The 17,138-nt window shown below is 41.5% G+C and overlaps 1 protein-coding gene across 1 annotated transcript in view; it reads right to left on the bottom strand.

The window, feature by feature from the left end:
- camta1b (calmodulin binding transcription activator 1b) overlaps positions 1–17,138 on the bottom strand; it is a 211,043-nt gene that overhangs the window by 180,646 nt on the left and 13,259 nt on the right. Inside the window, exon 3 of the mRNA XM_030777032.1 lies at positions 15,064–15,167. Within this exon, the coding sequence (XP_030632892.1) occupies positions 15,064–15,167 (104 nt within the window). The remainder of the gene's footprint in view (positions 1–15,063; positions 15,168–17,138) is intronic.

Raw genomic sequence — 17,138 nt, 5'->3', positions numbered from 1 at the left:
AGTAATATACAAACACCAAAGGGAGAGGATCACTTTGCATTGTTCTCAGATCACTGAGCAACGCATAAACTCCTCGGGTGAGTGTTTACATAGGTGTGACTCAGATCCTTTTGTGAATCATAATAAAACATCTCTCCATTGGAATTCCAGGTGCTGCTTTGGTGTCTTGTATCGGACAGCTTTGATCAACATATCAGAGATATATTTGGCTTTCATCTGTGGATGTGCGGTTTGGCCAAGGGGGGAATTTGGATCAAGGTTCATCCGGAGCCCTGCTACATCCTGGAAGCCTTCCTCTGTCAACTCTACATTCATTCCTGAGGTGCTGAATCTCTCCATGAGACTTAAGCATATATGATTTGCAAAGGTAAGCCACGGGGGCACGCGTACCGGATCACTCAAGTCCAGAAGAGTAGAGCCCAAAAAAAAAAAAGTAACACGAAATCAAACAAAACCCTGACAAAAGCAGTGGTACAACAATTTTCCAATGTTTAAGTTTGCTGAAAGGAGCAGATCATAATCGTTACACTCCTGCACTTTGTTTGATACCCTCTGATGAGATGATAATATATTTGTCTGAGTGAGAGAGAGAGAGAGAGAGAGAGAGAGAGGGAGACTCATTCTCCAAATGTCTTCATGCCATACACATACACAGCCTCAAAATGACTGAGTGAGGGAAACTTGGTCTCTTCAGAAGCCTGAAGGACTAATTAGCAATTATTACTTGGCGATCTCAAAACACATGAAATATTTCTGAAAGCATAAAGAACAAGGGATGATTAAAAATAAAGGACAATAAATTACACATAGAGAAGTGTGAGAAAGAAGCCCTGTGGGGCTTTTTTTTGCTATGTGTGCCCTCAGTTTAAAAAAAAAAAAAAAAAAAAAAAAAATACAATTTATTCTGGTAAATGAGAGCAACAGTTTTTTGGACAGTGCCACAAGCATAAGGCTTTTGTTTATCTTTTGGAGGAGTTATTGCTACCGGCAGGCCTCTAGCCACCAGAGATTTCAGACACCAGTGCCAGGATTAAAAATAAACGTGCAAGTAAACACACTAACATGGGGTCTACCACAGCCCATCTCTGTAATTAGACAGGGGAATTCATCCTCCTCATTGGCAGCTTGTACAACTGATATTGATCGAACGTGGCCGCAAACCAAACAGAAATGGGGGGGTGGGGGGGTGGGGGGTTGGGTGGGGGCTCAGTGGGCCTCTCTTTAAGATGATAATAATGATCAAAAAAAGAGTAAAGTTTTTATTGCTGGAGCAAAAGAGAGCTGAATAATTTAGAGCCGGAGACACACTGACGAATGGTGTGAATGGGAGTCAGTGCATTAAGAAGAGCGGTGGGCTCAGTCCTGGGATTTGGCTGAGCGTGGAAGGAAGACGCACACCATTAATTTCCTAAAGGCCTGGATACATTCACCATCACCACAGCAACAGCTGCACCAAGGCTTTCCGGATAACGTCCTCCAGTTTGCTACACTTTTTAAGCATACGTTCGATGCAGAGGAACACATATGGATACCAGGAACATGTTTATGTGAACGTAAGACTTCAGAACCGCGAGCATTTTATGCTCCTTCCTCCATTGCTTGGTCGATAGATCTCTAAACCAGCTCTCCCTCCTGTGAATAAAAATGTCCATGAGCATACGAATATCCATTTTGTCTCGACTAATATGATTACTGGGATTTCTGTGGGTATACAATGATGAATGGGGGCAAATCCACGCACAGATGGATTAATGGTTTATCTGCCCACCTCGCACAAAATTCAGTGTGTAGCTGTCTTCATGCTGTGGCAAAACATACAGGTTGGAGAGAATAACAACACAAGGTTCCTCTTATAGTGAAGAATAGTTCTTCTTACGGTCTTATTCCTTCGTAAATGAATGTTACTGTTTAACCATCCATGAATTGATTTTATTAGTCTAATCCATTTGACATTTCTGACCACTGCTAAGGATGCATCCCTAAGTAAGTGATGGTTAATAATCACTGTAGTAATTAAACCACAAGTGTATGCATTCAAAGGGCAATTGTCATTTCTGAGGAATTTAGGGATATATTTGAAACATAAGCCAACGCATACAAAAAGAACAACTTGTTATTCTTCCCTTAAAAAGAAAGCTGCTCATCGAATGACTCATGTGAAGCTGAATAAAACTGAGGGTTGGTGCATGTCTTTATTCCATGTTTCACTGTCACTGTACTATGTCCACGGCAGGCGGCATGGGAGAGCAGCCTGTGACTAAGCCTCATGTAAACAAGCTGCCATTATCTGTCACCAGCACTGTCTTCAGTCCCCCAAACAGCACGCGGGGTGTCACAGAGTTTCACATATCTCCACTTGAAATGTCACAGGCAAGCCTTAGTCGGGGCAGCGCATTGGCTCCCGTAAATCCATTTTCAAAAACCAGAGGCCTCTGAATCCTGAGAAGAGTTACAGTAATGATTCATGCACTGCGCTGACTTGATAAGTGAAGTCAGTTTGTGGTAATTAAGAGCGGTGAAAAACTGGGTACTTGTTGTGAGGGAAAACAGTATTTTTTTTTTCTTCCCCGTGCGCTGCAGAGAGAAAAAAAAAAAAAAAGAGAGAGAGAGAGAGAGAATGGGTCACCCCAGTCTGTTTTCCGCATGGCATAGAGCACACTCAACCTGAGGCTTGGCCATATTTCTCAGGTGTCATGGGGTAGCTGCACTGTTGCTTGGCAGTCCCAGCATAACTGACAGAGAGATGCGATTTTTTTTCATCCAACCAAGTTAATGGATTTATTTTCTCCCCTAATTGCTGTGAGAGAAGCTGGCAGACATCGGCTCTGACACAGACACAGAGTCAAACACACCTCCCAAGCCTCTTCAGTGGCCTGTGATCCCGACTCATCGAGATCACATATTTAGCCGTCACGGATCAATGGGCAGACTGCACATAGGCAGCCCCAGGCATTGCATTGTGGAAACAGTACTGCTACCACAGGTGGAAAAGTTTATTTGAGTCCTACTGGTTCTTCAGACGAGCGGCACTCTGGCAGAATATCAAGTCTACAATGGGGGAGAGCTTCAGGCCAGCTAACGCTCTCTACCTATCCCCCTTTCCTCCTGCCCAGCGGCAGCTATCCCCAGGCCCACGGTGGAGAATAATACTAACCTTTTCATTGTTTGAAATCGCTGAGGCACTCGGAACACGCACTAATTATGTAAACATGACTTTGAGAAATGCCCGGCGGTGGAGGAGCCACAGTAGCTGTGAATTTCCTCTCAAATGTATACATTACAAAGGGTGTGTGTGTGTGTGTGTGTATTAGTGGAGAGAGCAAGTGTGTGTGTGTGTGTGTGTGTGTGTGTGTGTGTATGTGTGTGTGTGTGCGCATTGAAGGATGCTCAGCAGAATTTTAATGAAGCCTCAAGGTTCTGCTAAAGGACAGCAGAAAGGGAAGATGGAGAGGGGAGAGGAGGCATTATGTAGAGGCAGAAGGCATGAAAATGTTCTCACCCACACCGTGCTTCACCCTATAGTGCAGCTCGCTCTTTTCACCAACTGGCTACAGCTGCTCCCTGAAACACGCTTTGTGGGTCAAACGCAGAACGAGAAAAAAAACAAAACAAAACAGAAAACCAAAAAACAAAATGACTGGATTTCATGTCTACAAAAACAACACGCGCGACAACTTTTTTGTGATTAGCGCAAATGACATAGGGTTATAGAGGATAAGGTATGCCAAGAGTTACAGTTCCATATTCATAGGAGTGCAAAGCTTCATCAAGGATGTTAGGTAGCCAAAAAAAAATATTTGACCAGCGCTGTGAGACAGGAATATAAAATGAGTTTCCCCATGACTCAGCAGGCCCAGGCTAGCACAAAGAGCCAAAGGCCGCGGGTTAAGAACTGTTATTGAATAGGGTAAGATAAATCCAGAATGAAGAACTACACATCTAAATTAGGAAAGGTGCTTTCTTGAAAAAACATAAAGAAAAAACGAAACAAAAAAAACAAAACAAAACTTATCATCATTTTTCACCTGATTTGGAAGCAGCAATTCCCTGTGCTATTCCAAGTCCCTGTCATGGCATAGCTCTTGAGTCAGTAAGAGCGGAAGACTAAAACATCAGTCTTCCAATACATGATGCAAAGTCAGGCACTGCTTCTCTTTGCCCAATTTCCAAACATCTGGACCACAATGTAGCATGTCTGGAGGCCCACACTATTTCCCCTAGATCTGCCTGCCACTTCAGAGACGCCCCGAGGATTCACTGGCCCGTGATGATACAGACTAGATCGTGTCCTAGTCGCCCTCCCAGAGCGTGGTCAGTTGTGTTGTTTGCAACACTTGATCCAGTTGGTCCAGACGCAAATTAACACCTAAGTAACGGAACAACCTGAGTACCTCTTATTTACATGTTTAAATGTTTAACACAATGAAGATAACACTCAGTCTTTCAAGGCTAATCTGTTTCCATCTCAAACATCCCCTCATGGCCCTGGGACCAAAAGTAACAAATGAAGACACCAGCATCCAGAATGGGGATGGGGGGGGGGCAAAGATTATCCCTCTGAATCACTTATTTAAAGGGATTTGATTATGGGTCAAGGGTGCTGGCTTAAGTCCTTCGCATTAGATTGCAATTAAGCCCGAGGGACCTATCTTTTTGTCCTCATAAAATGCACGATAATGCCATCACTTTACATTCCATAATTACATTATATACTTTGTGACCGCAATATTCAAGACTTTAAGAGGAATCCCCTTTTAAAGCTTGATTCACCAACACAGGGCAAGTTACACACCACCAGCAATCAGTGGCAGCACAGAAACAAAACAAAACAAAAAAATCTTGTTAGTGCACACACAGGCAAACCACTCAAACTACAGATTTTCACAATCAAACTGAATTAGGATGTCAATGTGTAGTCATTTGATGAACACACCCCATTGCGGTTGTCCTTCCGACAGGATAGTGCTCTAAGAATATTAGTCAGTTTTAAAAGTGTTCAACCCATCAGGTTCAGTACATACTACATTTCTATGAGTTTGTCCACAGCTCCTGAGGGGGAACTGTGTAAAAAATGAACCCACTGAAGGGCTTGACACTGAACACTGATACTGAAGTCCTTTGAAACCCAGACAATATGTTCAAGGGTTTCAATTTCCATATTTTTTATGCCTGCTATATTTCATTTGGCATTCACAGAACTCTTGTTCGTTTTAATATTATGTTTTTGTGTTTACATGCGAATCCTAACAGGAACGCATGGATTTGAACCATGCGAACCTGCCAAGTTGAGAAGTCGCCTTTGAAGTTATTTTTTTTTATTTTATTTGCTGGAACATTCTCATGTCATGACCACGACACTACATGTGATCTTTTGCCTTTGTTGGTTTGTATCTCACTCGCATATCTCATTCAGCTCTCTCAGAGCAAAATTCATTTGATCCAACCTTGACACACTTAGTCTCCATCTTCTGACGCTCTTGGTCGATGTCTTACTCAAAGCATGAGAGTAATAATAATAGAAAAAAAGTTGACTCCGTTGTCCTGTTACCTCTGAACAGCAGCTTGTGCATTCTCTGACAGGCCTTTGTCGGACCAAACCAGCACCGAGTGACAGGCCTGTTAGCCTCCAGTCTGTTCAGTCTTGTCATGCTGCCAAAAGCTGGTCTGGTCTATGATTTGCAGATCTCATAAATGCTAAGCAGAGAAAAGAGCTGGTTGTGGACAGGGCACCTGCTATCTGCTAACAGAGATCTCTTTATGGAGAGCAGGCCCGTGGCTGTCAGCTGAACATGTTCTGTGGACCTGGAGAAATGATGACTTTCATAAAACTCACGAAAAAAAAAAAAGAGAAGAACCTCACTACTCAGTGAATACAATGGAGTTCGGCAGAGTGAAAGACAAAACTTCATGGCATCCATGGTTTTTCCTATATTTTTACTCTGTTCTTTGTCTAAATTGCATTAGCATGTTAAAACATACACACTGATACTTGTTCTTATATACTGCAATGAGGCCACACCAGTTATTATTTTTCGGTTTATTTCTAAACGGTAGACCTCAGCAGTAGCAACAAAGCAGTGAGACTGAAGACCTATAGGAGACTGATTCTTTTACACATGTTCAAGGACATTCAGAGGGCCATCCAGTTCCAGTCCCTCGGGCCAAAGTATGACAATTAAATCTCTACTTATCTGATACAGGCCCAGAAAGCCAGTGCCAAAGGAAACAGTGTCTGACAATCCAGTCTGCTGCTGCCCATCACAGACGTTGCCAAAGATGGGCACGTCTCCAGAGAGGCAAAAGGGAGAATACCTGTCTGCTTCTCTCCTCTCTCTCTCTGTCTCTCTCTCTCTCTCTCAAGGACATTTACCCTGGCCATCCTCTAAATATGAGAAAGGGAGCGACAATAGGATTGAATGAAAGGAAAAGATGAATGAGAAGAAGAAGAACGTACATCATTCAGGTCAACGCGCTCTACTTCTCGCACTCTCTCGTTCTTTCTCTAAATCCCTTAGTCCTCACAAACTCTCTAGAGCGGTTTACAGGAGCTCCTCTAGCTGACCTGCTCTTCCTCGCGGGGCACTCACAACAATAAGCGAGTGCTATCTCCTTGGCAACACAATGCAATCCATCAACACAACATGTCATAAAGCAGATGGACAATAAAATCTTCATCTTAAGAAATGTACGCATTCATGGACCTGTTTATTGACTTGCACAGTGAAACATGATGAAACTTGACAGGCTCTCTCACCACCCATATACTGTCACAAATAGTTCTTGGCCATATGATGGATTACTCAATGTATGTGAGTAGAAAGGGAAATGAGACCTAATGGGTCACGAGCGATATGAGGAGGCCAAAACACACAGTGAGAGCATTGAATATATTGAATGCATATAATTATCAGCCCTTTCATAGTACTCTTGATTTCTCCATACATGTCTTTTTGAATTGAAAAAGCTGTCAACAAATGCTCTGAGGTGGTGAGTTGAAAGGTATGAAAACCCATTAACTGACATACGTTTTAACAATTTGATATCCTGCCAATCAAAAGCCATTTGTCAACACCTCAAAGGGGAGCAAACCCTTTCAACATCCTCATAGCCCCCTTGTGTTGATTTCTGTCTAGAGGACATGACCGGGGCTTGTGTTTTCTCCAAGAAGCCAGCAGGAAAGGAAACTACAGGGGGAATGATTAATTGGATCCAACAAACGCCAATCATGAAGAGCGTGAATGAGAGGCACTTTTCCTCCCATATAAGAAAAGAGAGGAAACAAGAAATATGGTCTGCAGATATAATATAAAGTGGAGGTGTTGGCTGATTGATCCCATTCAGTGAAATAACGCGTTTGCCACGCACGGATTAAGATGGCACCGCCAGTCTATGATCCAGAGTTCTGTGGCATTAACAGTCACAATCATGTAAATAAGCTCTATTTCACAAACACCACTAAGCCACACATGAAAATAAATAAATAAATGGAATAGAACCACAAGCAGCAATCTAGAGTTTGTGCTCACCCTCCATCCACTCACATCCAGTAAATAAAGCGACAGTCAATTACAATGGGCTGGCACAAAAGCCTTACCCAGCGGTTCAATTCAACAGGGAGAAATCTATCCCTCTATCCCTGAATAATTTTACACCTCAGTGAACGCGAGACACACCAGGCAAAAAGGGGGGAGATGGAAAGATCGAGGGAGACATGGAACTGGAGAAGGGGAAAGGCAGTAAAAGAAAAAAAAAAAAAAGAAAGAAAGAAAAAAAAATCGAAGGGGGTGCTGGCAGGGCACAGTCTCACACAGGACTACCCCGTGGAGGTGATGAGATAGTGGGGTGGGGTGAAGAGAAAAGATGGATGATCAGCCATACCAGCCAACCTGATCATTCTGACCAGCAGGATCAAGAGAAACTAGAATACCTGTGTAAGATGCAAAACAGATTTACACCTTACTCGTGTTTGTTTGAAATAAGGGTAGTCTACAACGTAGCTTTAAACTTGTTATCAATGCTTATGCCAAATGTGTTCCTCTATCTACCTTAAATAAAAATAAAATAAAAGATTATTGTGGAGCATAACAGACTGTCTTATAAAATTAATTTACCGTTATCTTTAAAAAAATCTCCTCGCTCACCTAATCTCAAGCTAATACCACCATGCATCTGATTGGACCCTGTAAGTCTTCCCAAAAAACCTTACACTTTTGGGTCAGATCTACTAGGAGGACTAATAACAGCTGCTAATTTGCATGTGCAGAGATATTAAATTGCCTTTGGCATTTGAAAAAGGCAAATACAGGTGCTGAACAAGGTCTTGACTTTATGCCATGATCTTTATGGTGATGTCTTCTTACTCAGTTAGTTCTCTAATTTTGATCTTAAAGCTTAGCAAATCACATTAGACCTGCAAATCAAACTACTTGCCTCATGGTACACTTTCTATCTATCTATCTATCTATCTATCTATCTATAACAAAAATCTGTGACTCAAGCCAATCATCTATTTTATCTGCACAAGCCTTTAAACATACAGAAACCTCCAGTAAATCTGTCCCTTTAAGGCGGAAATATTATATATAGAGAGAAATATGTTATCTTTATGGTGAGTACATTTCTGTATGTACACATTGTCTTATTTGTATAAAGGAGGAAAAACAGAAGATTTGAGTTACAGGTACAGGACTGCCACAGACTCCTAGACAGATTCCTAGAAATTACAGAACTGAATGCACGCACTTTCAGCAATCTCCCTCTCAGGGCTCGCAAATGCTAATGCTAGAGTGTTGATACGGAGTTAATGGTTTTACTGAAAGTGAGAAATGCTGTAGTTTATACTTCATAGACCGACAGGGGAAGTATTTCTTGCCCTGTTCGGAACAATTGCTGATTTAAGAACAGACAAATCATGAACTGTAGTCTTTAAATTCTCAGTTTGGCAAAAGGATGAGCTTGTTTATTTGCGAATTAAGGGGAGTTCCGAATCCATATTGAATTTCACTTTCATTTAACTTATCTGTCAAAGCTTATGCCAGCCCTTCACATCATCTGATGGAGCAGCAGATACACTTGAAGGGACGCTGACAGCAGCATCTCACCATATTACTATTCCGAGCATGAGCCAGACACCTTCACAAATCAGAGCAGAGCCCCAAAGCCTCTCTCTTTACACAAACAAAACATCATGACCTTTCCTTTTCCCCTATCACCCCTATGAGGCTCAACAACATTTCCACAAACATTTGCCGTGTAGAGTCATCCTTAATTACAATGGCTCCAGTGATATATTCCCGGCTCAAAGGTGCAAGAAGGAAATAAATGTATAATAAATAATTTTTGTTTGTTTTAATTGGAGAATTTGCTCTTCAGCTCAATTTTAAAAAGAAACTCTCCGAGCTCCAGGATGCAGGAGAGACAAACTCATTCCTACATTGACAGGAGAAAAGGTCTATTTAATTTGTTTCCACATGAGGAGGAAACGTATTAAAATAAATCTTTAAACATCAAGTGTCTGGTACTTTTGGCTTGAAGAATTAAATCAACCTAATCAGCATCATGCTAATCCTTACACGGAAGCTGTAATCCCAGGGATACCAAGCTGGGCTAAAGCGTCTCCACAGGGAATCCAGAGATTTCCACCTAACAAGCTAGATTTGAGCAAAAGTGCACAGAGATGTCTGGTCAAAGGTCGGCTCAGGATGGGACTACGTGTACATGCAACACCAAACTATTCTGATACACAAACAAACAGTCCATCTCTACAGTTAAACATTTTGTTTAACGAAATATGAAGAGCAAAACTTGTGAATGAAATTCAAAATTCAACATTGATACGGCTTATTTCAATGCATTTTTAATACTCTGGCCAGGGAGAGAAAAGTGGAATTGGCTCAAAAGAAATCTCAAAGCATAAGGTCCCCTCAAAGTTTGAGGTCTACGAAAAACAAACACCGGCTAAATTTCCCAGCATCCCTGGTGGGGTCAGCATACCAACAGCATCTGTTTCCCTTGATTATTTGAAGAGAAACCCAGGCAAGGCAGAAAAGGAGCAAACCCAGAGGAGCACAGTAGTGCCAAGTCACATTAGAACAGAGCAATGAGAACCTGGGTACAGAGCAGAAGAGTAATACTGGACAGGCAGTATGCTGACATCCATATTATTTTAAACTAGAGGAGTTTAGAGAGATAGAGAACAAGCCAGCGTGAGTGAGAGCGAGGTGGAGAGACTGAAACAGAATAAAAGGGCGACAGTGGGACGAGGTCTACGGTAGTGTGCGACAGAGACTTCAGTTAAAACTTCAAACTGTCTGCTTCAAAACTTTGTCACGGAAGCAAACACAGCAATTCTCTCAAATACAAAAAAAGACAACTTTCTATTGCACTTATTCAAAGATGTTTTGAGATAAAAAAAAAAACAAAAAAACAAAACAACACACGCATTAAAGTGTCAAACAAGAAAAAAAACATTCCAGATATGTTTCCATCTATGCACGCTGAATTAGGACCCATTGAGCTTATCGTGATTTCCAGTAGCACTGGAAACAGTCCCCGTTGGAATCGGTTGTCACCGCATTCCTGCTTTACGTGATTATGTTGTAAGCTTTCTAAGCATCCTCCTCAACATTTTTCAGTCGAGAGACGCTCTCCATGCATGGACCGTTCCGTACACACGTTTGAAAGGATTATGACTTTACGTGCTTGTCTGATACGCTTCTTTTATTTTACAAAATCATCTCTCAGACAATGGGAAATGAATCAGAAACAGCTCGGCTAACGAAGACCTCCGACGGGTCAAACGACGAGACGACCTCCAGGTCTCCGGGCTGAATATCGAAGAATAAAAGAAAGGGCCGGTCTCCGATAGTCAAGTTTATTCCCACAATCAGATCACGTCTCTCTCAGCACAGGGGGGCTCTGGAGCGATTGCAATGGGCAGGCTCGGCAGAAAATAGCAACAGCGCTGAAGGACGTTTTGTCAATAAGTAATAACCACGCCGTATTAGCGGCATATTTAGCCATGAGAATCCTTCTAAATTGCTTTTAGACAAAATCATTTAGCGAAGCACGCCTCGGAATACAGCAGTGTGTCTTCTGCAAGACTTACCCCTGCCTTAGTGTTGTGTCAACTTTGAGCCCATATATTCCAAATCCAGCAGAAGTTCAACGATCTGTATCGTGCTTTATGCTCCACGCAACTTGTTAGTGGCATTACAAATGAGTGCTATACAATATAATTTCTGATTTCAGAATGAGTCACGGCATGAATTCAGGGCAACTCTGGTTGACCAAAGCAGTGAGGATATATACATATCTATATATCTGTTTTATATATATATATATATATATATATATATATATATATATATCTTTATCTTTACCTCTCTCTCTCTCTCTCTCTCTCTCTCTCTCTCTCTCTCTCTCTCTCTCTCTCTCTCTCTCTCTATATATATATATATATATATATATATATATATATATATATTTTTTTTTTTTATTGTCTGCAACAGTTGCTACAATTACATCATTATAATCATAAGAGGCATCCAACAGAGGATAAAGAAAAAGCAAGGGAGAATTTTCAAAAACATTCTTTTGAGGGTATTTAAAATGAACAGCAGGAGGTGTGTAGACACCTCAGTTGAAAGATTGAGAGAGGGACAAAGAGATAAAGACAGCAATTGACTTTTTGCCATCCCCAGTGTTCACTCTCCGCTCATCTTTATCACAGACACCATTATCATTACGAGATTTTTTTTTTCTTTTTTTTCTGCGACTCTCTTAGATTTCCTTTTTTCTGCGTGATCACTCAGGAATGTGTATTTTTCAACTTAATAGACGTTCGTGTCATTACCCTCAATAAGGATCGTTTCCCGGAAGGCTCGGCAAGAGAACGAAAAGCTATATACAGTCACACTCAGTCACCCTCCAGAGGTCAGCTCCAACTGATTTGGGACAATTGTCTTCTGAGGCAAACTCTCACCCTCTCCCTCCATTTCTCCTCTCTCTCTCTCTCCCTCTCTCTGTATCCTCGTCTGGATAATAAAATTTGTTTCCCATTATGGAGTTTTTTTGTTCTGAGTACGATAGCGATGCACTGGCTGGAGCAGGAACTAGTCACCGTTGTTTATTAAATACAGCCACTCATTAACAGCCATGTGTATGCATCACACTGTAAGCTCCTCTTTCCAAACAGTCAGCTGGACCACTTCAGTTAACCCCCGCACAAGCCACATCTTCAACCCCTGCTGTGTACTCTCTCTCTCTGCTTCACATCTTAAAGAATTCTCCATCAACTGTTTTCATTGAAGTTACCTGGCTGACAAAGAGCCATGGCGGCAGGAGCTGGTTTGATTCCCTTTCCTGTGAGGGTGTGGACGATGGATTGAGGGTTATCGGTATCACTGAGGGAATGTACTTTACGGTTAGAGCGTTGCCCAGAGAGTCAAACCCTATACTCCATCCAAGGGCTCTCGCCATAAAAGCAGCTCAAGGGTAAGGTTTGTTTGATCTTCAGGGGGATGAAGGATTATTTTCCTGCCCCATGTGACGTCCTTCAAGAGCAGAGAGATGAGGAACAGAGAGGAGATGGTAATCGTAGCAGAACCCAAGGCAGGGAATGGAGGTCGTCTCGCTGAAGCGTGTCGGACATAGGGCCCAGCCGATTCCAAGGCCTTTCAGAGAGAGAGCTCCCAATCTCAGCCCGAAGGAAGTGATCTCATCATCGCTTACCTCGTATCTGGTTCTCTTACAGGCCACTATGAGTCATTTTTTTGAATGCTGAATTGAGTGACTCTGAGTAACCACACATATGACATGAAAAGGGCTCCAGCGCATGGTGTGTCTAATTGGACCCTACGAAATGCCTGATGGTCAAATGTGAGTTTCATATGTAGGCTGATGTGGAGGAGGACAGCGTTCTAATGAGAACAACAAACACGCTTGGCTGATGTCGTCTACCACTCACCGGAAAAAAAAATAAATAAATAAAAAAAATAAAAAAATAAAAAAAAAAACAGCAGAGGAAATGTTGGTGAGGTTGTTTTCAGCTTTGCATTTTTGTGCTTGGAGTGTACTTTCATAAAATATTTTCTCTGGTGTATATTTCTAACTCTCCCTCAAGTTAAACTCCAATTCTGGGTTCACTCCATTTTTTTTTTTCATTTCTCAAACTTTCCTCCCTCCCTCGCACTTTGTTATCAGACTGGTACATGGAATCTCCTACTTATCCAACACATGGTACTTCATTTACTCCTTCCTGAACAGCCCTCACAGCAGACCTCACCCATGGTAAATGGCCTGCGTCTTGCACCATGAAGGTAGATATGAGTGAGTGGAGAGACTGTGTTAGAGTCCCATATTTATGGTAGTTTTAACTTCCCTTACCGATACTAAAGTTAGTTTCTCCACCACTAGAATAAGTTTTGCAATCTGAGCTATAGGAGAGACCTCTTGATGAGTTTTCGGTGCTGCTCGGTTCTCTGCATTGCACCTATAGTAGGTTCGACTCCTCTTTTACAAACTGTTTTTCAGTAAATCTCTCACCTCCTCTGACATTCTATAGTACATGATCCTATGACGGCAGGAGAACACAGACTATAAAGGGTTGAGGAAAATGAAACGATCTGGAGGAACATTCAATAAACTTTCTTTGGCATTCTTTGAGAATAGAGACATAGAGAAAACTAAGAAATTGGGGGGGCTTTGATGGAACGCACACAGGGACAGCTATACTGTTGACTTCCCAACACCGAGGACACACTGTGGGGTCTGAAAGGGGGGAGACGCGTCTGTGTCTTTGCGCCATCGTCCCGGCACCTGCTTCACAAAGCCCTGCTCAGCACACAAAGGCAAACTCCCTGCATTCACACTTCAAACTGACTTTTCAAGTATAATCCATAAATAAACTTTTACTGGCAAAACAAGGAGACATCACTGATTTTGTTTCTCATAAACTGTGGCAGCAGTGAAGTTGGGATGAAATTGAGTTAAAGTGGGAGGACGCACATTTTTTTTTTTTTTTTTACCTCCTGGTCTTGTTTGTGTCAATCCCAGGATACTTAACGGTATGCTGCATGCCCCTCCACTCCATTTACCATCCTACAGAGATTAAAGGGCGCTTTTCATTTAGATTTGGCAAGGATCATGATTCCGTTGGCTAAAAAGGTTCACAGATTTCAGTCTAAATTAGTAAAACAGTTTTTTTGTTTGCTTGTGTGTGTGTGTGTGTGTGTGTGTGTGTGTGTGTGTGTGTGTGTGAGTGTGTGTGTGAGAGAGTGTGTGAGTGTGTGTGTGTGTGCGCGCGAGTGAGAGAGAGAGAGAGAGAAAATGAATTTCCCTGCAGAACTTTCCAGCTTCAGATTTCTTTGAGATACTTCCAAATCTAACAATCAATTCTGTGTCTTACAGATGTTAAATGATATAGTAAATGTAGTAACATCTTCCTTTAGCAAAGCTTTTAAAATTGTTGTGCACACAGTACATTTGATTTAAAGTGCTGATTTAAAGTAGCACTGAAAGAGTGTTGACATATTTCACCCACCCTCAATCAGAGCTGATGATTAATTTGACACCAGTTGTGTGTGCCACAATAATTTTCATTGTCTTGAATTCATCTGTGACCCATGACGGCCGCCACAAATCAGGTATGTAGTTTTTGTCTATGGCATTGTAATCCATCTGAATTTTAACTAACCTACCATTTTTACTAGGTCGTTTTACATAGAGTTCTCAGAAAATGTGTGAAAGTGTTCAGTGCTGAGCAGCATTATGAACTGATGAATATCTGCCTACATATAGACTTATCTATCTATCTATCTATCTACACAGACAGACAGATGGGTGGATGGATAAAAAAATAAACATTAAAACAGCACGTTCCTTTCTAGTCAGAAACACGTGACTTGTCTAACAAGACTTCTATTTTAAAAAGTGTCACAAAAAATAACAACAGTCGGCCCTTTCTCTCACTCATGTGATGGAAGATGGAGTTGTGTGGGGAAAGTGTGCGAGGACAGTTAAGGTTTTGTCACTGGGGTGAGACCACTGGAGGGAGCTCCTTACCTCATTGGTGTTCCATCGGTGTCTCTCCTTAGGCAGGGAGGAGCATTTTGGCAGACATTCAAGGAGCTTTTTGGGCAGATAGATTTTCAGATGTCCATGTTCATCTAGAAAGAAAAGAAGAGGTAACATCAGAAACAGTTTGGCAAACTTGTATCATGTACAAAGAGTGTTTTTTTTTCTCTAACACCTAAGTAGCATCTTTAATCTCTCTCTATACACAAGACTCTAGCTTTCCAGCAGAGTATAAATACAAAACCACTGATATTATCTTCTCTGGAGTTAGATTGTTTCAGTCAAAACATCTTTAAATCCAACATTAGGAGCCTTTTTCTTGGAATACTACTGAATTTCGAGCAGATCTTAGCACAGTTCTTAGGATATACTGTAAAGAAATCACTGACATTTCGTGTCAAAGAAACTATACAAGGTGAAGCAGCAGCAAATCATGATACAAGTAAAATGACATGTAAAAAGCATATGTTATTGTACATATCAAGGGGCAGAGGGTTTCTAAGGGCACTCAACACCGTACGCCATGAATTTGTTTTCAGTGAAAGCTCTAGAGGGTTTTTCTTTCTTTTTTTTTTTTTCTCCTTCTTTTTCATCATGCTGTAGTGTGCACTCAAATACATAACAAACAAATTGGGAAACAGAGCAAAAGCATTTCAAGGTTATTGATAACCATTTGCATCAAGGGCTTTCGCTTCTTAAGGAACTCTATGTTTAGCCCGCAGGGAGAAGGCAGTTCCACATGGCGTGCCGAGCCTTCTTATGAATAAAAAAAAAAAGAAAGTCAGAGAAAAAGAGAGAGAGAAAAAGAGGGAAAGACGGAGAACGGGAGGGACTGGGGAGTATGTCCTCCAGTCAGAACATACAGACGTTGAGTGTTCAGCTCTGGGGTTGAAGAACGTGCGGCGTCTGTTGAGACCGCGCTTAGCAACGGCGCCCAGGTATTAAAGCGAGGAGATAGCCGGGAGGGCCAGAGCCACATGAAGGGGTTCTGATGACTGCACCGTTCAAACTCTTACACTAGAAACCAGTAGGTACTGTTTGTGCTTTAACTGTGTATGAACTTACCCGCTATGTAAATAATTCAAGTTCCTCTATCCAAAGCCTGAGAGTACCAGGCAGTAGAGGAGGATGTATGATAAGGCCATCATCTCCTCTGTTTTCAAAACTCCACTGCATGACTCACACGTTCCCACTACCCATTTCATTTAAGCTCTCTCATTGAATATGATGGCTCTTAGGTCGATGTTTTGAATCTTTCAGCAGAGAATTAGAAAAGAAAAAGAAAAAAAAGTACGACCTCTGATATGTGTGATGACCTTTTTTTTTTTTTTAAATCCCTGCTTGTATATTAAATTTAAAAGGTTTCTTTTCTTTCTACAACTATTTTCATGGTTGATTTCAGAGTTCATGAAACTGAAATTTAAATATCTTGTTACGATCCCAAGTATACGCCTATCCGTGCCTTGTGAAACTTAGCAAAGAGTTCTCATCTTCTAGTGCAAATTAGCATGTTTTTTTTACTAATGAGACTGTAGTTGAGATTAGGAACTGAATGTAAAAGTAGTTATGTATTGAATGCCTCTTAGGAGAAGTCTTTGTAGCTAAAGTGTATCTCTGTCTCCTCTCAGCACAGAAGCTTTCAGTCACACCAGCACCATCTACCAGTGCAACAGCGATGATAAAAGAACAAGACAGCAAGCAACTTATTTACAGAGTAATTAAAGCTTGTCTTTATATCTCACTGCCTCTCCTCTACTGACCCTTTTGCTTCCTCTCCCACCCCATCTCTTATTCTCTCTTTCTCTCTCTCTCCTGCTCTCTGACTTTCTCTCTCTTTTTCTCTCTCTCTCTCTCTATTAGCAAAAGGTTTGGCAGAGAGATTCAAAGTGCTGCCATTGACTCTCATTGTTCTGCATTACAGAAAGAAGCTTTTTAAATTAGACTGACACTCACTACTATGCCTTTAAAACAAATTTTAATCACAGCACCTATCTCTGTCTGCTAAACCATGGCAAGCCTGCGTCTGTCTCTTCTTCCCACTCCTCTGCCTGTGTACCCATCAT

This window comes from Chanos chanos, chromosome 6 (genome assembly GCF_902362185.1).
Source record: "Chanos chanos chromosome 6, fChaCha1.1, whole genome shotgun sequence".
Lineage (NCBI taxonomy): Eukaryota > Metazoa > Chordata > Actinopteri > Gonorynchiformes > Chanidae > Chanos > Chanos chanos.
The sequence above is the reverse complement of the archived record's forward strand: the minus strand, read 5'-3'. Positions and strand labels throughout refer to the sequence as shown.